The following is a 24,011-nucleotide window of genomic DNA, read 5'->3' as shown; positions in this document are numbered from 1 at the left end:
TTTGAAAGAGAGTTCCAACCTATGGCATCCGCTCCTGATGATAGCTCTTTATCATCAGACCAAGACACCAATCAGTTTTTGGTGTAGGCGGGGATTGAACTCCAGATCTCTTATTCAACCATCAGAGTTTTTACCAGTTAAGCTAGCTTTGGTTGGTTGTTGATTGTTTGTTTTTTTATCATTCTTTACCTGCTTTGTATCAAAAATCCAAAAACACATAAAAAGTATAAAATCTAAAATGTTTAATCGGCATTGTTGTGTTTTGTCACATGTATAAAATCTAAAACCCAGTTTTTTGTTCTTTATGCACTTGTATCTTAGTAGGAAACATCTTGACATCAATATTATTGTTGTAAATAGATCTTCAAACTTGTTATGAATGATGAGTCAATAGTTTTGTTGATCTTGAGACATGCGTAAACTTGTGCCTATATCTCTTCCCACTTTCTTTTTTTCTTTTTTGCTTAAAAGCCCAACTAATCTCAAATCTCGAAAATAGATGCATGAGCTGCAAAAGCCGTCGTACATACTAGTATTTGACTAGGAAAAAGAGAAAGCAACATGTACTTAAAATTTAATTTCAATAGAAAAATGTTAAAAAGGAATATCAATTTTGTTATAGAAAGTTTTCAAATTTTTTAATAAAATATGATTGGTATGCTTTTCTATATAAAGCTAGACACAATAATTGTTTTGGTTTTTTAAGAAAGTATACTTAATTGTTTTGATTTTCTATTTTTGCCACCTTGGTTCCACCAAAATTTCCTTATACAATTTTTTTTTTCCAAAAATTTTACAATTATTATTATTATATTAACAGTAATTTTAAAATGGTACGTCAAAATATGCCGATACCAAAATATTACATTTCAATAAACAATCTGAAACAGTATTTAGAACATTGCAACAGAGTACCAAACTAGTACATAGAATCCATGGAACCATTTTAGTGAAAATTCATTAAATACAATACTAGAAATTATTCAAAAAAGTAACACACATATCTTGTGTATCATGGACATGCAGTAGCCTTTTTATGGCCTATAGGTCCAAGGCACCAATAGGATCCCACACACCAATAAAACCCATTTGAGATAGTGTCTCATTGCATACACCTAATACACAGGACCCTCTCATTATCTTACCTATTAATTTTTGTAGTCTTCAACTGCAACAGAAAATAGACCTATAACCATTCAAAGAATTGGAGATAAGTGGGCCTTGAGCGGATTATTCATCACCATAGTGAACTCCTGCTTCTCTGACAAATCAACCTCATCACCTTCAACAGCTTTCCACTCAAAATTGCAAACCAAATTGGCCACAAAATACTCCAAATGCAGTATTGCCAAACTAGAACCAGGACAAATCCTCCTCCCCACACCAAATGGCATCATCTTTATCTCCCTGCTTCCTGTTATATCAAACACTTCTCCTCCACCATCACCACCACTCAAGAATCTCTCGGGTTTAAAAGCCATAGGATCCTCCCAAACCTTCGGGTCCCACCCCATCTCTGCTACCATGAAATTCAAAGTAGCATTCTTTGGTACCAAATAGCCATCCAAAACCACATCCTCAGTCACTGCATGTGGCACCACAAAATGCCCAGGTGGGTGTCTCCTTAAACCCTCCAAAACTACTGCTTTCAAATAAGGCATCTTATTCAAATCCTCTTCTTTCACCTCCTTTCCTCTTTCACCAACAACCCCTTTAATCTCCACAATAAGCCTCTCTTGGATGTGTGGGTTTTTCACCAAATTCGCCATAATCCACTCCAATGCAGTTGATGTAGTATCCGTACCCGCGTCAAGAAATTCCGAACACAAACTAACCATTTCCTCCTCTTCAAGCTTCCTCTTTTCCTCTGGTAACTCCAATTCCAACAACGTATCCACATACGACAAAACAAACGCATCATCATTATCTTTGTCTTCTTTAAATTTGCTCTATTTTCCTTGCTTCACTTTCCTCCTTGCTTTTATCATAGGAATTAACACAGCATTTCGGTCTCTCTGAATTTCAAGCAACTCTTCCCAACGCTTGCGGAATATCATCTTACTAAAACTTGGCAAAAAATTGAGTATTCTAAACCTACCAAAACTCAATAGTAAGCGACGCTGAACATCTTCAATTTTTTTAATCTGGGATTCATCTAGTTTATCTCCAAAACACATAAGAACCAACGGACAAAACATGCAGTATTGGAAATGGTCTTTAACAACAATTGGTTCACTGGATTTGGAATAAGAACCAAGGCGGTTGAGTAGAATATCCAAAACCCACTTGGGTGCATGAGAGTAGGATTTAACGCGCGAAGGGTGGAGAATCTGCGAACTGAGATTGGGGCAGAAGAGCCGCCACTTGGGGCGTAAGAAGCAGAGTTTATATTGTGCTGGTTACTAGATATGAGGGCGTTTGTAGGGAGAGCAGGTGGGCGGTCAGCGAATATGGCACCGTTTTGAACAAGAGCTTTGTGCGCGAGAGAGCGGTTGGCAATGAAGATTGCTGGGCGGAAGCCAATGTAAATGGTGATTATTAACATGTATAATGTTGTGGACTTTAGGCCCAACTAGTTTACTTGTATAACACTCTTATTTGTACTACACTCATATTTACTTGTACTGCACTCATATGCCTCCTATATAAAGACACTCATGTATATTCTTTCTAGAAGAAATACAATACAATCATTCAGTATTTCTAACATGGTATCAGAGCCATTGCTTTGACCTTTTCTTAGCAGTCTTGTCTTTATTGATGGTACTCTATTCTCAACATCGCTTCCATCATCACAGCAATCGACGCAGTTTTTCGCCATAGAACCTCCGACGTCTTCCGGTCGTTGTCCTTGGGTTCCAAACCTGCAGCCGCCGTCGTTGAGGAGTACCACACCACACAGACCACTGCACTTACTATCTTCGTCGTGCATCTTGCTCCAATAAATATTTTTCAAGTACCACAGTGATTGCCTCTTCCCGATCTACTCAATCGTGGAAGCCTCGCAGTAATCGGAGCCTGCACGCGCCCTCACGCATTATCCAAATCTTCTACACTAAAGCTCACGTGCCGAAATTCTTCCTCACACGCCACCACGCGCTCACACGCACTGCACGCGCCAAACTTGCACCTACTGACATTAGCCCTAGGTGACGTCATCACTGCCACGTCATCGCTGACATCATCATCCATCTGCGCTGCTGACGTCACCCGCCACGTCATCGTTGACCCGCGTTGACTTTGACTTGAAGGTTGACTTTGACCGTTGACTTTTCTCTAGGGTTGACTTTTTTGCAGTCCAGGTACTCCTTACCCATTTTTTCGCGTAAATTTCATTTTTGCAATCCATTTTCGCATATTTTACTTCTAAATGAAGAATAAGGACAGGTTTTCTTCCTTTTGCAACAATCATCGCCGACAATCCAACAAACGTTTTTGCAATTTTTGCAAACGTTTTGGCCATAACATTGAAACTTGCTATCAGCGCAATAAATCAGCTGTTTCAATTTCTACTGCCACTATTGCTAACATTGAGAGTGTCCAACCAATGGCTCCCGTTTCTGCACAGTCTAAGTCTTCAAGTCACACTTTTACCAAGTCCACAGATGACCTTAAAAACATCATCGCCAATGTCATTCATATGGTTGGTAATGCATCTTATTCCTCTTCTCTCTCAGCTTTATCCGGTATGTCTCCTTCCTCTTGGCTTATGGATTCTGCTTGTTGCAATCACATAACACCTTAGTTGTCCTTATTTTATGAACTTAAACCTGCGTCACACCCTCTTACTATTCCCACAGCAAATGGATCCACAATGTCTGGTCATAATATAGGTTCCGTTTCAACCTCCAACCTCTCAGTTTCTAGGGTCTTTAATGTTCCTGACCTTTCTTACAATTTGTTTTTTGTGGGCCAATTAGCTGAGTTGGGTTATCGAATTATATTTGATTATTCTAGGTGTATTGTGCAGGATCCAAGGACGGAACAGGAGCTAGGGACCGGTCCCAGAGTTGGGCGTATATTTCCCATGGATAACCTTCATCTTCCACTTATTGCTCCTGTTTCTATTGCTACAGCTGCTGCAGTTTCTTATATTCCTTCCCTTGCACTTTGGCATACTTGTCTTGGTCACACATCTTCTTCTCGTGTACGACAATTGGCTTCTAGAGGTTTGTTAGGTTCAGTGTCTACAGAAAATTTTGATTGTGTTTCATGTCAGTTAGGAAAACAATCAGCTTTGCCTTTCAATACTAGTGAATCAATATCCACTGATATCTTTGACCTTATTCATTCTGATATTTGGGGACCTTCCTCTATCTCTAGTATTGGTGGATCTCAATATTTTGTTGTCTTTGTTGATGATTACTCTCGCTATAGCTGGATTTTTAATATGAAACATCGTTCTGAATTATTGCAAGTATATTCTAATTTTGCAAAAATGGTTGAAACTCAATTTTCCAAACGAATCAAAATTTTTTGATCTGATAATGCTCTTGAGTACACTCAATATGCTTTCCAAGTTGCTTTGCATTCCTATGGCATTGTTCATCAACTAACTTGTCCAGGTACCTCTCAGCAAAATGCTAGAGCCGAACAAAAACTTCGTCATATTCTTGACACTATTCGTGCTCTTCTTTTCTCTGCCAAAGTTCTTGCTCCTTTTTGGGGCGAAGCTGCTCTTCATGCTATTAATCGCATTCCTAGTCCTGCCATCCAAAATCAAACTCCATATGAGCGCCTTTTTGGGTCACCTCCAGACTATCACCACCTTCGCTCATTCGACTCTGCTTGTTTCGTTCTTCTTCAGCCACATGAGCATAATAAACTTGAGCCTCGGTCAAGACTTTGTTGTTTTCTTGGCTATGGCGAAACTCAAAAGGGGTATCGGTGTTATGATCCTATTTCTCATCATCTTCGTATCTCCCGCAATGTTGTCTTTTGGGAACATCACCTCTTTGTTGAGCTCTCTCACTTCCGTGCTTCTCTATCTTCCTCTTCTGTCTTAGATCTATTTCTAGATAAGACACATATTCCTTCCGTAGTTGCTCCTAACCCTCCTATAGCTGATCCTAATCCTCTTGTAGCTGCTCTTGATTCTTCTATTGACTTCTCTGTCCAACCATCAGATATCATTGATCCCTTTCCTAGTTCCCCCTTTAATGAACAGGTGGAAGATGAACAGGTTGAAGACGAGCTACCCAACTCTGATCTTGGGTCCCCTGCTCCTACTCCACCTGAAGATCATGCACAAGACATTCCACCTCGTCACTCAACTCAGGTAAGGTCTATTCCTGCACATTTACTTGACTATCATTGTTACACTGCCTTTGCTCCACTGCACGAGCCTCACACTTATCGTGAGGCTTCCACTGACCCTTTATGGCAGATTGCAATGAAAGAGGAACTTGATGCATTATCTAAAACCATATTTGGGACTTGGTCACTCTCCCCCCTGGAAAATCTGTGGTTGGTTGTAAGTGGATCTACAAAATTAAAACTCGCTCTGATGGGTCCATTGAGCGCTACAACGCTCGTCTTGTTGCAAAAGGTTTTACACAAGAGTATGGGATTGATTATGAAGAGACCTTTGCTCCGGTTGCTCATATCACATCTGTTTGTGCCCTCTTAGCTGTTGTTGTTGCCAGTAAATGGGATCTTTTCCGGATGGATGTCAAAAATGCATTCCTTAATGGGAATTTAAGTAAAGAAGTTTATATGCAACCTCCTCCTGGTCTCTCTGTTGAATCAAACAAGGTTTGTCACCTTCGATGTGCACTTTATGGCCTTAAACAAGATCCACGAGCTTGGTTTGCCAAATTCAGCTCTACCATCTCTCACTTGGGTTACATGGCCAGTCATTATGATTCTGCCTTATTTCTTCGTCGCACTGACAAAGGCACTATCTTACTTCTCCTGTATGTGGATGATATGATCATAACTGGTGATGACCTCAGTAGCATTCAAAAACTTAAGGATTTTCTCAGTCAGCAGTTTGAGATGAAAGATCTTGGACATCTCAGCTACTTCTTGGTTCTTGAAATCACTCATTCTACAGATGGAGTTTACATTACTCAAGCCAAGTATGCCTCTGAACTCTTGTCTAGAGCTGGACTTACTGATAGCAAGACTGTTGACACTCCAGTTGAGCTTAATGCACATCTGACTCCCTCAGGGGGGAAACCATTGTCTAATCCCTCTCTTTACAAATGCTTAGTTGGCAGCCTAGTTTATCTTACTGTTACTCGTCCAGACATTTTCTATGTTGTTCACCAGGTGAGCCAATATATGTCTGCTCCACAATCAACTCACTATGCTGCTGTTCTGCACATTCTTCGATACCTAAAGGGCACTCTCTTCCATGGTCTTTTCTACTCTGCTCAATCTCCTCGTATTCTTCGTGCATTTTCTGATGCTAATTGGGCAGGAGATCCCACTGATCACAGGTCTACCACTGGTTATTGTTTTCTTCTTGGTTCTTCTCTGATTTCTTTGCGAAGCAAGAAACAAACTCATGTGGCCCGTTCCAGTACTGAAGCAGAATATCGTGCCCTTGCTGATACCACATCTAAGTTTCTTTGGCTACAATGGCTTCTCAAAGACTTAGGTGTGTCTACATCCTCTGCTACTCCTCTTTATTGTGACAACAATAGTGCCATTCATGTTGCTCACAATGATGTCTTCCATGAACGGACTAAACACATCGAGATCGATTGTCATTTTATCCGTTATCATCTTGTTCATGGTGCTCTCAAGCTAATATTAGTCTCCTCTATAGATCAACTTACAGATGTCTTCACCAAGTCACATCTTACGGGACGCCTTCGTACTTTGGTTGACAACCTCAAGTTGGTCTCACATCCACCTTAAGTTTGAGGGGGGCTGTTAACATGTATAATGTTGTGGGCTTTAGGCCCAACTAGTTTACTTATATAGCACTCTTACTTGTACTACACTCATTTACTTGTACTGCACTCATATGCCTCCTATATAAAGGCACTCATGTATATTCTTTCTGGGAGAAATACAATACAATCATTCAATATTTCTAACAGTGATGATGGGTCCATACTTGGCATGGAGTTTGCGGATTATGTGTTCGAGTTCAGAGAAGGGTTTGCAGAGCATCAGAAAGTTGCTGAGTATTGGGATGTTAAAGGGTCCAGGAGGAAGCTTATTTCTTTTCTGGATGAGAAGGTGAAGAGGGATTTGAGAATGGCTAAGACGCAGAGAGAGACAAGGATGATGAAGCAGGTTTCCATTTTCTTTTCCTTATGGGTGGGAAAACAAAGTCACAGAAATTTGATTTCCAGTTTAACTGGTTTGTGGGTAAGTTTAAAAGGAATGGATTGTACAACATGTGGAAGAGGTCAAAAAAGGAAAATGTTAAAAGGAGTATTAAGTTTGTTATTAAAAGTTTACAATTTTTTTTTTTTTTTTGAGAATCTGAAACTTTACAAATTTGATGATAAATGAGATTGGTGTGATAAATTTCTTAGCTATTTTGGTTTCCTATTTAAAGATGAAACGTTAATATTTTTTTTTTATACAAGATAGAATTTCTACTCTAACTTAATCTAAGTGCATATGTGTGTGAAGCTCCCTTTTGGAGACTTGAACCCTGGCCCTTACCCCCCACATCCCACAAACACTTATACTTGTGGAGTGACCACCGCACCAAGGATGCGCAGTGGTAAGGTGGAAATGTTAATTAAAAAGTTGAAACAGTTTTTTTTTTAATTATTATAAAATTTAGAAAGTTTTTATATATTAATTTATAAAATATTTTATCTAATAAAATTTATAGCATTTTTTTATATATATACAAAATAGAATTCTACTCTAACCTAATCTAAGTGTATATGTGTGTGAAACTCCCTCTTGGAGATTTGAACTTCGGTTCTTGTCCCCCACACCACAAAAGCACTTATACTTGTTGAATGACCATTACATCAAGGGTGTGCGGCGGTAAATTTATAGTGTTCTTAACATTATTTTTACTGAAAAACTAGGATACAATACAACATAATTTAAATAAATAACAATATCAAAATATTTCAAAATTGATTTAAATGTATAACAAACAAAAAATAACTCTAGAATCACATTATATTTTCATAATTGGCAATGTGACAAGTTGTTAATCATAGATGGTAAAGTGATAGCGGTGACCCCATATGAGAATTAGTAAAAATGTTGTAACTATAGCAGTACTCTTATTTATAAGTGAAGCTTTAGTGTGTGTGTATATAAAACATCTTATTTCATTCATTTTCTTGAGTTCCACAAGTTATTTAGGAAAAAGGAATGATAATTTAAAATAAGAAAAAAAAAATCTTAATTCAATAGAAAAAAGTAAACAAAAAAAGTTTCTTGTATGTGTTTAAATTCTTTATATAGTAAATTATTATTTTTCATTAAAATGTGTAAAAGTAATAAAATTAGGACTAATTTTATAACAAACTTCATTATTTTATATTATTTTAACGTAAATATCTACAATTTTTCACTCCAAAATGGTTACTCTATGGATTAAAATTATATTGCTCTTTCCTATGAAGGATTAAAATTATTTGAGTAATATTTTTATAAGTTTTTTAATATATATATATATATATATATATATATATATATATGACTAGTATAATAAACCTAGCAAATAAACACAATTTTTTATCTTTCAATGGGTTTTTTAATATTAAAATATTACTAAACTTTCGTAATAATGACATTTTATTGTTTAGATTAGTTGTTTTATTTCAGAATACTAAGTAATTTTAACATACACAGACACGGAGAGAAGGGATAAGGTCTGAAAGACACTAATAGTGGTATATATTTGAAAGGACCTCGTTTAGATTAGCCTTAAGTATTATAACTAGTCAGTAACTTGTGCAATGCATATACAAATTTAATATGGACAAAGTTTAGCTACACAATTGGTTGTAGCTTAAGGCTACAAACCCATTCAATAAAATAAATATTACAACATATTTTGAAAATCTAACTGTTGAATTGCATATTCTTTATGCTCCTACTACACATTTTAAATTTTTTGTTAATCGGATATTATTTATTATATGATCTATAAGCTTATATTTTGTGCATAATTTTAAAATACAAAAACTTGCAATTTAAAAAATTTATTAATAACGTAGCTATTGATTTTTAATTTTCTTGAAATTTTGCAAGTATGGAGAATATAAGAAGAAGATGTAATCCAATTGTGGATTTGTCAAAATTCATTACTATTTAAAAAGATATTAAGTAAGTTTTTAGCCTAAGGTTACAACTAATTTTGTAGCTAAACTTTATCCATTTAATATTATATGAATTTTTCTATCTATTATTTGTTTCTAAATATGAAATTTAATAATTATGATAGTTATTAATGGACTTTTATTACAACCGCATTTGTAGATGGATACATTTTCTCTTAGCATTAGGCACCTATTTTATATTCTAGCATGCATTATTAGACATTTAATATGTAAATAAATATTGAGCATTTATATCAAATTCCAATTTTTTTTTCTAAATATGAAATATGATGATCATGATCATGATAGTTATTAATCAAAATTTATTATAATTATAAATATTTTTTGGTACAAGATAGAAATTTGACTCTAACTTAATTTAAGTGTATATGTGTGTGAAGCTCCCTTTTGAAGATTTGAACTCCGGCTCTTTCCCCCACACTCCACAAGTACTTATACTTGTAAAGTGACCACCGCACCAAGGATGCGCGGTAGTATTATAATTATATATTGAACTATACAATTTAGCATTAATTTACTATGAGTGTATTTGTATTTTGCATTATATATTCTATAATATTTTTGAAAATTATGTCCATCCATGTAAAGAAAATATGATACGCTAAAATTGAAATGAACATTTTTGTTTTATTTGAATACTATTTGACTTTAATTTGAAAATTATATAGTTAAGATAAGAATCAATCATTATTCTAAAGAAAAACATATTATAGTCAATCTTATTCTACTTTATAATAAATAAAAAATATTATTTAGAAGAAGGAAATTTTTATTTTTATTTTGATATAAAACATAAAATCTATATTTTGAATCTTTGACATATTATATTCACATATGTATTGTACGGGCAAGATTTGGATCCTCGGCCCAAATAGTTACAGGACTAAGGTCCAAATAGCCCGACACAATGAATTTGTAGAAAATGAGCTTGAAGACTGGGATTCAACAGAATGGTCAACGCGCACAATAAATCAACGACAACAGGAAAATAAAGAAAATTGGACTGTATGCAAAGAAAATTGCTCCTCGGTAAAGTCTGAGGAGCATAGTTATTCAATATATTCCTTTTCACTTGGTTACAATTTCTGTTCTAAGTTGTTACAGTATCTTTTCCACCATTTTTTCAGATCCCTTTCCTCTAGAGGGTCTCTCCCATTATATAGCCCCCCTTGGGATGATCTTGGCCCTTCAGTTGTTGGTCGCCCAAGCCATTACTAGAGTGCTTGTCCCATCATGCCCCTTACCAAACCCCTTATGAGTTGCGTCAACCAAAATAGCACTATTCAGGGGTTTTCTCCACTAAATGCGACCAAGAGGTTTGGTAGAAAGTATTAAATGTGATAGCAAACATCATCCCTTCAGTCAGGAGTGGCCCCTTCCCCAAACCTGGTGGCATTGTAAATTACATCTATTTTTTCAAATTTTTATTATTTTAGAATAAGTCTCTACAAGAAACATGTCATTTTATTTATTTTATTCTTAATTTAAATGTGGAAACTAATAAAGAGAAAAATTGTTATATTAGAATTATTATTTTTATTAAGTTAATTCGATTGTCTATACTTTTAATTAATACTTTCTTATTATTATAAAGCATGAAAACGTGCTTAAGACTATTTATATGTTTTGGATATTGTTTAGCAAATATTATGAGTTATCATATATATTTATTTTTATAAAATTTTAAAATTACTAATTAAATTATTTAGAATTTCTTCATTAGGACCACAGACTGACGCACTTGTTTTTTGTTTATAAAATTAAATTGTTACGTGTCAAATTAAGAAAAATAAAAATAGGTAAGATAGAGCCTTTTATATTATATTATACTAGTCGCTAACCCGTATTATGCCTTGCTATGTACGGGAACCTATCTATTTATGATGTAGACTAAAATAATTTTATAAAATCTTAAATTGATTAAGAAACTACACTATTGCATGATTTGCTCTTGTATGACTTTAATTTGTGTTACAATTTGATGAAGAAGTCATTGCTTTAACATGCAATGACTTACAAAGTTTGAGTTTGAGTTTGAGTTTGAATTTAAGTTTGACTTGTTAGAAAGATAGAGTTTCACTCCTTGTTAAGTTTGGATTAAACAAAAATAATTTTGTTTTAAAAAAAATGATAATTATGAGTTTGAGTTTAAGTTTGGACTTATTAAAGAGATAGAGTTTTACTCCTTGTTAAGTTTGAATTAAACAAATATAATTTTATTTCAATAAAATGATAATTTTATTTAAATATTGTGCTGACGTGGAAAATTGTGAGAGTTTCAGAGTTTTTGGTTATATATATATATATATATATATATATATATATATATATATATATTATAAATTATAAGACATAAAATGTTGTTGTAAGTAACGCTAATATGACTCTTTTCTGATGAGCTTTCAATGGTGTCTGTGAGGACCCAAAGATCCAAAGACCCAAGGATCCAAAGAGCTGAAGACCTGGAGACATACTGAAAGGTATAATGAGTAGAAGAGAATAAAAGTAATCTGCCCAAGGATGAAGTGGGATGGCCGGGCAAAGGACGAAAAAGAGATTGATGATATATGGGGCATATTGCAAATATCTGGGAGGGGTTGGATAACTATGAGCATTGCATTGAATGTTCTACACCAACCATTCTGGCCGCATTGAATAAGGAATACCAGCTTTATCCGCTGCATTAATGTAGAAATGACCTGAACAATACAAAGCACAGAGATAAAGTTTCTCTCCATTACCGACTACAAGGGAATGGACAGGTGTCAATAGAAGGGGTTGAGTAGATGGAGAGGTGTAGGGCTGAGATAATAAGGGCAAAGGGTATAAATAAGAGAGGAGAGATACAGAAAGGGGGACGGAAAAAAAAGCTTTGTTGTTGCTACCCTCTCTACAAATTCATTGTATTTGGATCTTTAGTCATGAAACGTTGTTGTGGTTGTTAAGTTTGTTACATGATTTTTGGTCCTTACAATTGGCGCCGTCTGTGGGAACAATAAAGTGAGACGTCCTGGTTTAAAGGTATATGGCAGAGGCAAGTCAAGAAAGGGAAGAATCAGTAAGTTCACAAAGGAGAAACCTAACCGTAAATATACAACAGGGAGTAGGAAAGAAACACACCCTAGGTGTGGTGGTGGACTCGCATCGTAGTGGTCAGGTGGCTGGGCAACGATCACCGATCGAGAGGCAAATATCTCGCGATGATATGTTGCAGCAAATGCAGTCCGAGATAGATTACCTGTGCAGGTGCTTAGATCGTAAGAAGCGGGGGAGAAAGAGCTCTTCTTACTCTTCCAGTGATAGTTTTGAGGAAAAACTTGGAGGAAAGGAACTTCCAGTACTTGAGTCTCTTCACAGTGAGGCCCGTTTGAGTACTTCTCAGGTGTTAGGACAAAGAGGCAGAAGGAGACACAAGGTGAAAGTGGAGCATACCACGGTGAGGGGAATGATGCAATGGGTAAAGCTTTGAGGCAAATTTCTAAATCTCCTTTTGTGGCCAGGATAAATAAGGGAAAACTCCCCCGCAGGTTTTCTCAACTTATATTTACTATTTACAATGGAAGGACTGATCCTATAGAACACGTCATTCATTTTAATCAAAAGATGGCTGTCTATTCGAATAATGAAGCGTTGATGTGCAGAGTTTTTCCCTCCAGTTTGGGACCAATGGCCATGCAGTGGTTTGATTCTTTGGCAAAAAGTTCCCTATCGTCCTTTGAAGAATTGACAAGGGCATTCGGGGCACGGTTTATAACTTGTAGTAGAATCCCAAAACCCTTGGATGTACTACTATCTATGGCCATGAGGGAAGGAGAAACGCTCAAAACTTATTCTGATCGATATTAGGAAATGTATAATGAAATTGACGGAGATGTTGAAAATGTGGCTGTAAGAACTTTTAAGGTGAGGCTTCCCACGGAGCATGGATTGAGGAAGTCCTTGACAATGAAGGTAGCTGTAGATATGCGCCAGCTTATGGACCGAATAGATAAATATAAATGGGTGGAAGAGGATCAGATTCAAAGCAAAGGAAAAGTGAAGGTATATCAGGAAAAGAAAGATCTTCGAGGAGTGGGGTTTCAAGGCAGTCGGCCTAGGCAAGACTTTCCAAGTCGTCCATTGCCCGCCGAAACTCCTTTGGTTAATTCATTGTTCAAGGAGCCTATACATCACATATTGGAGAAAATTCGACATGAACCGTACTTTAGACCACCCAACAAGATGAGTGGAAATGCATCTACGAGGAATCAAAATCTTTATTGTCATTATCATCAAGACAAGGGACATACCACAGAAGAATGTCGGACATTGTGTGATCATTTGAACCAATTAGCCAAAGCGAGAAAGATCAATCATTTCTTGTCTAGACCGGACGGGCAAGTGGGACAACAAGGTACGTGAATGTATTGGGGAAATACTCCTCAGCCAGCTTTAGGCACCATTAATGTTATTTTGGCGCAGCCGAGAAGAGAAGCTGGGGATCCTTCACGGATCATGTCCGTGCATATTAGTTTTGGAAATGAAGTCATGGAGGAAAACAACCAACTGGTTAAAAGAATAAGGTTCTCGGCGAGGCCAGTATTGGGTTTCTTTGAAGAAGATAAGGAGGGCACGTATCAACCCTATGAAGATGCATTGGTAGTAACTATTCATATCGGGGGATACGATGTGAAACGAGTCTTGGTGGATGATGGAAGTGGTGCGAAAATAATGTATCTTGTCTTGTTTAATGGTTTAAAGTTGAAAGAAGAGGATTTGGAGAAGTATGATTCCCCGTTAGTAGGCTTTGACGGGAAACAAGTAATTCCACAGGGGATGACTAGGCTGCCTGTACAGGTGGAGGATACCGAGGTCCAAGTTAACTTCATAGTCGTCAGGGCATATTCACCTTACACAGCTATTTTGGCTAGGCCTTGGCTTCATGCAATGGGGGCAGTTTCTTCAACTTTGCACGTAATGGTGAAATATCCTATCCAAGGAATGGTGGGAATATTACACGGCAGCTAGTCGGTAGCCAGGCAATGTCTGATGTCTGCAAGTATTAGAACAGGGCAAGGTTTATCAACGGGGGCGACTCCGGAAGCATTATAGCAATTAAAGAAATCTGCTCAGGAAGTAAGTGTCAGTGGGGATAGAGGTTCTGCCAAAGAGCTAGACAAGATATTTATAGGAGAAGATAAGGAAAAATATTTTCAGGTGGGATCACAATTACCAGTGCTGGAAAGGGAGGAATTAGTTCAATTCCTACAGGATAACATTGACATTTTTTCATGGACGACCTATGACGTCTCAGGAATTGATCCAGAATTCATTTGTCACCATTTAAATGTTAGTCCCAACGCAGTGCCCCAAAAGTAGCCTCTTTGGTGTGCGTCCCAAGAGCATGCTGAGGCAGTTAAAGAGGAGGTTAACAAGTTAAAGCAAGCGGGGGCAATTAAAGAAATTTTTTATCCTAAGTGGCTGGCCAACACTGTTGTAGTTAAAAAGAAGAACGGAAAATGGAGAGTTTGCGTTGATTTCACTGATCTAAACAAGGCATGTCCAAAGGATCCTTTTCCTATTCCGAGAATTGATCAGTTGGTGGATGCAACTATTGGGGACCCCCAGATGAGTTTCCTGGATGCTTTTCAGGGTTATCATCAAATCCCTATGTCATTGAGTGATCAGGAGAAGATAGCTTTTCGTGCTCCTAATGGCAATTATCATTATCGAGTAATGCCGTTTGGTCTTAAGAATGCAGGCTCCACTTATCAGAGGATGGTAACTAGAATGTTTGAGTCACAATTGGGGCGTAATATGGAGGCATATATCGATGACATGGTGATCAAGAGTAAGAAAGTGGGAGACCATTTGAAGGACTTACACGAAACTTTCTCAGTCCTTAGGAAGTATAAATTGCGTTTAAATGCGTCCAAGTATTCTTTTGGAGTTAGCTCGGGAAAGTTCCTCGGGTACATGATAACGCACCGGGGAATTGAAGTTAATCCTGATCAAATCAAGGCTATCTTAGGGTTGCATCCTCCTCAGAATCCTAAGGAGGTACAAAAGCTAGCTGGAATGTTTGCGGCCTTGAATCGGTTTATATCACGGTCTACGAATAGGTGCCAACCTTTTTACCGCCTTTTGCATAAATGGAAAGATTTCCAGTGGACAGATGAGTGTAATTTGGCTTTTGAGGATTTGAAGCAATACTTGACAAATCCACCGATACTATCACGGTCGAAAAAGGAAGAGGTGTTGTATGCCTATCTGGCCGTCACGGACTATGCTGTAAGTCTTGTCCTAATACGGAATGATGATGGGGTTCAAAAACCAATCTATTATATTAGTAAATCCTTGCAAGAGGCCAAGCGGCGATATTTACCTTTGGAAAAGGCTCTTCTAGCTGTTGTACATGCAACAAGGAAGCTTCCCCATTATTTTCAAACTCATACGATAGTGGTACTTACCCAATTGCCTTTGCAGGCTATCATGAGGAAATCTGACTACACTGGTCGCGTGGCTAAATGAGGAACTAAACTTGGAGCCTATGATGTTAAGTATATGCCCAGGACGGCTATTAAAGGGCAGGTTCTTGCCGATTTCGTGGCTGAATTCATAGAAAGTGACATTAAGCAAGAAGATGTTATGCTAGCCGTAATGTCTATTGGGCTTGGGAATGTCCTTCTTTGGGAAGTCTATACAGATGGGGCGTCAAATCGAAAGGGAGCTGGGATTGGAATTGTGCTGATTACTCTTGAGAAGTTAGTTATGGAAAAGTCATTAAGGCTTGGATTTATAGCCACTAATAATGAGGCCGAGTATGAAGCTCTCTTGGCAGGCGCTCAAATGGTTAGGCATCTGGGAGGAGAAATAGTGGAGTTATATTGTGATTCCAGATTAGTTATCGGACAAGTTAATGGATAGTTTAAGGCAAGAGATGAAAGAATGAAAAAAATACCTCAAACTATCCATTAACTTGTCCGACAACTAATCTGGAATCACAATATAACTCCACTATTTTTCCTCCCAGATGCCTAACCATTTGAGCGCCTGCCAAGAGAGCTTCATACTCGGTCTCATTATTAGTGGCTATAAATCCAAGCCTTAATGACTTTTCCATAATTAACTTCTCAGGAGTAATCAACACAATTCCAATCCTGGCTCCCTTTCAATTTGACGACCGATCCGTATAGACTTCCTAAAGAGGGACATTCCAGATTAGTGCCCTTAAATCCTATTGTATGATGCTATGTATGATATTATATATGACATTATGTATAGCATGATGTATGACTTAATACTGTGATTGATAAAGTTATTTTATTATTATCTAAAATAATGGTAATATGAATATGGGATATTATCATATAGTACATGAGATGCATTGTATGTGATTTATGTGAAAAGTCACAGAAGATGTAAATCACAAGTTCTTTGTAAATTCAGAATTTATAGTTCGTAGTCGGTGATGAAATTGGGCATTTCATTTGCGAAAATTATAACGTATCAACTAAGATGATTTGTTTTGATCATGGAAGTGGAGACTTCTAGTTGATATGTTGATATATTTTAAGAGTTAAAACATATTGAACAGGACCGCTGTGAGATTTATTATTCTCCTAATGACTTTCAAATTAATAATAAATCTCACGACTTCTATTTGCATGAACTCTTAATCCTGAGAGAATAATGGACCTGATCATGAAGTGTAGGTTGCTTTGATATATCAGTAGTGAGATCTGAAGTGACGGTCAAAATCTCAGTATGTTGGGCAGTCACATTTAGTGTTGATGGAACATATATTCTCAAGATGGAATTCATAGTCTCTTGATGGAGATATAAAATATTCCCTTGAGATAAGTTTAATGGGTTCAGTTATTCAGAGAGTTAGGCCTAACCACTTTAATAAGAAATTACTAAAGTATATATTTATGAAAGTGGATTTTATAAATATATAATGAATAACTTTAAAGGATTAAACCGGGTACTCAAGGATTAAACCGGGTACTCAAGGATAAGATGTAGTAATTTACAAAGTGGCAGTCTACATTTATGACTTTGTGTTACTACGAATATTTTATGAAGCGGTTGCATGTATAATAAAGTCTTGGGATATAATTTATTAATAAGGCCTAGAGTGAAATTATATTTATATAGTGGTATTAAATATAATTAATAGTAATTTTGGACTTGTCAAGAGTTGACGGAAAGCCCAAGGCCCATTGAAACTAGTGTCTTATCGGTCCTTTTTGGTCCCACTCCAAGCCAGACAATAAAGCCCAAATGGGAAGGCCAAATAGGCCAGCCCAATTAGATAATCAGTTAGTTATAAAGGGAGAAACATACAAAATTTTTATTAGTGAAAAAAGAGAAATAAGAAACGGTGTGTGAGAGAGTGTAAGACACACTTTCATTCTCCCCTTGAAAACTGATTGAGAGACCATACATCTTGGGCGTAAAGTGGAATTGGAGTGAAGATTAAAAGTGTTCCCAAGTACTTCTAATCTTTGTTTTGAATTTCTCCACACCAAGGTACGCCATCTTGTTCTTAAATTCTGAAATTTACATAGTGCACGTTATCAATCATAAATGAAATAGATCCTTATTTATTGCTTCCACTATGTGTTTTGTATGAGATACAAAACCAGAATTTTTCCTTCAATTGATATTAAAGCCAGGTTTTCATATCATGATTGCATAACGTGTGATTGAATTTTAGAATTATAGAAAACTGTTATCTTTGTGTTTTCAAATTTCTGCATAAAGATATTGTTCCATAAATCTTGTGTGCATTGATAAATATTTGTGATATATTGTTCTGCATGTGCACGGATTGGTCATTGATTCTATAACCATTAATAGAAGAATATGATTGAATATTAATGTTTTATAGCAATTGCAATCTGTACGGGCACATTCAAAATGATAACCACATATTACATTCAATACATGTTCCATACAGATGGGGTAGGTGGTTATTGAAATGTGGAAGTTATGCAACTGTCAAATAACTTTGGATTGTCATTGCACTGTTTGGCTTGGACTTAATGCAATTGCATGAATTATTTCATGGCTTGACTTTAATGCATGGCTTGTTTTTTATGGCATGGCTTGGTCTTTAATTGCTTGGCTTAGATTTTTTCATGCCATGGTTTATACGGGTTGGTTGCCACATGCATGAGAAGCAAGTTATTGCAAGTTAGAATAAGACAATTTGATGGCCCACGGTTGAATTGACTTTTGTCCAAATGCATTGCCTTTGTGTGCAAATGCTTTATGGCCATGGAAAAAATAGAATCCATATATACAAAGGATTCCACCATCTGAAAGTACAATATATATTACGTATATAAATTCATATATTATTTTATATATAATGTAGTATGGATTTTTAAATGTAATAAGCGTTTTTTATTACGTTATATATATTTATATATGTTAATGTTAGTTTAATGAAATTTATTCCTAATGAGATTAGGATTATGTTTTTCACGTGTCTAGCATTATTAAGGTTCTTGACCTTAAAAACCTTTATTTTAAAATATCTAGTAGGAGAGAGATACAAGGGTTGGATCTTATGGCCTCCATTGTTGGTTCATAGTAGTATGAAATATATACTTTGTCTTTGCCTCGAGCTTAGCATTTCATGCGGAGAGTATTTATTTCATGGTCCTACAAGATTGAATTTCCTGGTTTATAGTAGTTTGATAAACACCTTGTCTTAGCTTTGAGCTTTGCATTCCATGCGAAGGGTGTTTTATCATGGTACTACAAAATAAGTCTGTTAAAGGGATGAAATGTGGTTACACATGATTCTAGACAATGGTATACACTAGACTAAATATTATAGTATCCTCTATGCTGAGTTCTTACTATTATTACTTAGAGACTAAATGTAAAACGAAATATTATTAGTGTTTTGATAAGAGTTATCATGATAGCACTAATAATGAGAATAGTTCTCAATCAATCATAGTATTTTATGTTCACTCTATGCTGAGGGATATTGAATATGAGATTAGGTTGTCGTTGTATATATTATTTTATGGTTTTATTAAGGTTCTATATTATATGTTTAAATGCTAAATTGATAATGTCCAGTTTACTTATTATATTCATGTTTATTATTTTCAGATTTTATCATGGCATCATTTAGCCCACTTGTTTCTATTCTTAACCAAAACAAACTGACTGGATCCAACTATGTTGACTGAAAAAGAAATTTGGACATTGTTCTTACTGCTGAAGAGCACAAATATGTGCTTACTCAACCATGTCCTAACTTTCCTTCATTAGATGCTCCTCTTGAGGAAAAACAGCGATATGATCGTTGGCAGAAATCTAATGAGATGGCCAAGTGCTATATCCTAGCATCTATCTTAAATGTTCTACAGCATCAAATGCAGGATATAGAACTTGCTTCAGACATAATGCATAGTCTGAAGGAGATATTTGGTGAGCAAGGCCGTTCTGCAAGGCAAGAAACCATAAGGCAAATTTATAATACCAAAATGGCTGCAGGAAGTTCAGTGAGGGAGCATTGTCTTAGGATGATTATTAATCTGAACACATTAGAAGTTTTAGGTGCCGACATTGATGGAGAATCCCAAGTGGATATGATACTCCAGTCACTACCAGAATCATTCAAGGAATTCAGACTCAATTATAATATGAACAAAAAGATTTATTCTTTGTCTGAATTAATGAATGAGTTAGTGGCGACGGAAGGTATCTTTGGTACTTCTAGTGTTGAAGTCAATGTGGGTGAAGCTTCTACTTCTCAACCTAAGTCGAAAGACAAGGGTAAGAAGAAGAAGAAGAAGGACTTCATTAAGAAAGATGGTAAACAAATTGCCTTAGGAGTTGCCAACAAAGGAAAGAAAACCAAAGGAAAGTATTTCCATTGTGGTGAGAAAGGACATTGGAAAAGGAATTGTCCAACATTCAAGGCTGCCAAGAATAAGGGTATGAAAAATTCATTTCTTCTTGAAATATGTTTGGTACAGAATCCAACAAATTCCTGGTGTGTGGATTCAGGTTGTACTAATCATATTTGCAATTCTTTGCAGGGGTTCCAAGAGACTAGAAAGTTGAATGAAGGAGAACTATTTCTTACTTTGGCTGATGGGAGCAAGATTCCAATTGAAGCTGTTGGAGTGTTTAATTTGTGTTTTAAGTCTAGAGTTTTAATATTGGAAGACTGTTTGTATGTACCTAATGTTCGTAGGAATTTAATTTCTGCAACTTACTTAGGTAAACATGAATATTGTGTTATCCTGAAAGACAATGTTGTAATAAAGAAGGATAAAGTGTTTATCTGTTCTGGCAATATTGTAGATGGTCTTTATATTTTAATTCCTGATAAGCATGAATTATACAATTCTGAATTAGATAGTAACTCTCATGTGAAATCATTAAAGAGAAAGTTTCCTTCTACTAGTGATGTATATCTATAACACTTGTGTTTAGGTCATATTAATTCAAGTAGGATTCAAAGACTAATCAAAGATGGACTTTTACAACCCATGGACTTTGATGGTTTTCCAGTTTGCAAATCTTGTTTGGAAGGTGAGATGACCAAATGACATTTTAATGCAAAGGGTTGAAGAGCCCAAGATTTGCTAGAACTAGTACATTCAGATGTATGTGGTCCTATGTCAATCCAAGCAAGAGGTGGCTATAAGTATTTCATTACTTTCACTGATGATTACTCTAGATTTGGTTATGTGTACCTAATGAAACGGAAGTCCGAAGCCTTTGAAAAGTTCAAAGAGTTTAGGGCTAAAGTTGAGAATCAATTGGGTAAACACATAAAGGTCATTCGATCTGATCGAGGTGGCGAATACCTTCTTGGTGATTTCAAGGATTACTTGACTGAAAATGGGATTATATCCCAGTTGACTGCACCTGAAACTCCACAACAAAATGGTGTAGCAGAAAGAAGGAATAGGACTCTTTTAGATATGGTTAGATCCATGTTGAGTTATTCGACTCTTCCAATTTTCTTTTGGGGATATGCCTTAAATACTGCAATGTATCTTCAGAATTTAGTACCTTCGAAGTCTATTCCTAAAACACCTGTAGAGTTGTGGAATGGGCATAAGCCTAGTATGAAACATCTCCACATTTGGGGTTATCCAGCACATGTGTTGAAAGGAAAGCCTGATAAGTTACAGTCTAAAACAGAAGTGGTATTTTTTGTAGGGTATCCAAAGGAACAAGTGGAGGTTTATTCTATGGTCATAAGGATAATAAAGTGTTTGTTAGCACAAAGCCAAATTCTTGGAAAATGACTATATGAATAATTTTACTCCTAGAAGTAGAGTTGTCTTGGCTGAAATGAATGAACCTGTAGTTGAACAACCAATAGATGAAACTAGGGATGATGTGACTGTATTAGATACACCACAAAATACTACTCATGAGATGCCTAGTATACAAGTGCCTCATCGTAGTGGGAGAATTGTTCGGCCTCCTATAAGATTCATAGGTTTGGGAGAAACTTATGAGGCTATCTCAGAAGAGGTTGAACCAGATCCTTACACTTATGATGAAGCAATGAATGATATAGATGCACATCATTGGGTCCAAGCTATGAAATCTGAATTGGATTTTATGGATTCCAATCATGTATGGGATCTTGTAAAGGTGCCCAACAGCATTAAACCTGTTGGTTGCAAATGGGTTTACAAGAGAAAGAGAGGGATAGATGGAAAGGTTGAAACCTTTAAAGCAAGACTAGTGGCGAAAGGGTATACACAAAAAGAAGGTATTGATTATGATGAAACTTTTTCGCCAGTAGCCATGCTTAAATCTATCAGAATTCTCTTATCCATTGCTGCTCATTATGATTATGAGATTTGGCAAATGAATGTCAAGACTGCATTTCTTAATGGCAATCTTGAAGAAGAAATATACATGTTGCAACCGGAAGGTTTTATAGCAAAGAACCAAGAGCATATGGTATGTAAGTTGAATAGGTCCATTTATGGACTTAAACAAGCATCTAGGTCATGGAACATCAGATTTGATCAAGCAATCAAGTCATTTGATTTTGAACAAAATCTTGATAAACCATGTGTGTACACAAGACATCAAGACAAAGTAGTAATGTTCCTAGTGCTTTATGTTAATGATATTCTACTCATTGGGGATGTAGGAGTAATGTCATCGGTTAAAGTTTGGTTGTCAAGCCAATTCGATATGAAGGACTTGGGTGAGGCTAACTTTTTTCTAAGGATCAAGCTTTGGCGAGATCACAAGAATAAGATGTTAAGCTTATCACAAGCTAGATATATAGATAAGGTCCTAGAACGGTTTAGCATGCAAAACTCCAAGGAATGATTGCTTCCTTTTAGACATGGAGTTCCTCTGTTTGATGACCAAAGGCCTAAGACTCAAGAGAAAGAAAATATGATGAGACAAGTTCCTTATGCTTCTGCAATGGGAAGTCTCATGTATGCCATGCTTTGTACTAGACCAGATATTTGTTATTCAGTTGGCATGGTCAGTCGATATCAATCAAATTCAGGACCAAAACATTGGCAAGTTGTAAAGCATATTCTCAATTATCTTAGGAGAACGAGAGATTATATGCTTGTTTACCATAGTGAGGATTTGATTCTCATTGGCTATACAGATTCAGATTTTCAATCGGATCTAGATTTCAAAAAATCCACTTCAGGATGTGTTTTCACCTTGGGAGGTGGAGCCATAAGTTGGAGGAGCGTTAAGCAATCTTGTATTGCGAACTCCACCATGGAAGCCGAGTACGTTGCTGCTTGTGAAGCAGCAAAGGAGGCTGTTTGGCTTAAGAAATTCCTTTCTGATCTTGGTGTTGTGAGAATGGAGCAAGTTCCCATCACATTGTTTTGTGACAATAGTGGAGCGGTTGCACAATCCAAAGATCCAAGAAATCACAAGAAAGGAAAGCACATTGAGAGGAAGTACCACATCATTCGAGACATTGTTGCTCGTGGAGATGTTGTGGTAGCAAAGATTGAAAGTGCAAATAATCTAGCAGATCCTTTTACCAAAACCTTGCCTCAAAGGACTTTCGAGTCACATTTGGAGGGAATGAGAGTTAGATTAGTGCACAATAGTCTTTAAGGCAAGTGGGAGATTGTTAGGATTAGTGCCCTTAAATCCTATTGTATAATGCTATGTATGACATTATGTATGACTTAATATTATGATTGATAAAGTTATTTTATTATTATCTAAAATAATGGTAGCATGAATATGGGACATTATCATATAGTCCATAAGATGCATTGTATGTGATTTATGTGAAAAGTCACAGAAGATGTAAATCACAAGTTCTTTGTAAACTCAAAATTTATAGTTCGTAGTTAGTGATGAAATTGGGCATTTCATCTGCGAAGACTATAACGTGTCAACTAAGATGATTTGTCTTGATCATGGAAGTGGAGACTTCTAGTTGCTATGTTGATATGTTTTAAGAGTTAAAACATATTGAACAGGACCGCTGTGAGATTTATTATTCTCCTAATGACTGTCAAATGAATAATAAATCTCACGACTTCTATTTGCATGAACTCTTAATCCTAAGAGAATAATGGATCTGATCATAAAGTGTAGGTTGCTTTGATATATCAGGAGTGAGATCTGAAATGACGGTCAAAACCTCAGTATGTTGGGCAACCACATTTAGTGTTGATGGAACACATATTCTCAAGATGGAATTCATAGTCTCTTGATGGATATATAAAATATTCCCTTGAGATAAGT

General features: G+C 36.3%; 1 protein-coding gene and 1 pseudogene across 1 annotated transcript; one reads left to right on the top strand and one right to left on the bottom strand.

The window, feature by feature from the left end:
- Positions 1-1,196: 1,196 nt before the first annotated feature.
- LOC142618282 (cytochrome P450 89A2-like) lies at positions 1,197-7,259 on the bottom strand (annotated as a pseudogene).
- Positions 7,260-13,127: 5,868 nt separating this feature from the next.
- On the top strand, positions 13,128-13,679 carry LOC142620301 (uncharacterized). The gene has a single exon (XM_075793692.1). It carries the CDS (start codon positions 13,128-13,130, stop codon positions 13,677-13,679), a length of 552 nt encoding a protein of 183 aa, XP_075649807.1.
- Positions 13,680-24,011: the final 10,332 nt, after the last annotated feature.

This window comes from Castanea sativa, chromosome 12, assembly GCF_040712315.1.
Source record: "Castanea sativa cultivar Marrone di Chiusa Pesio chromosome 12, ASM4071231v1".
Classification (NCBI taxonomy): Eukaryota; Viridiplantae; Streptophyta; class Magnoliopsida; order Fagales; family Fagaceae; genus Castanea; species Castanea sativa.
The sequence above is the reverse complement of the archived record's forward strand: the minus strand, read 5'-3'. Positions and strand labels throughout refer to the sequence as shown.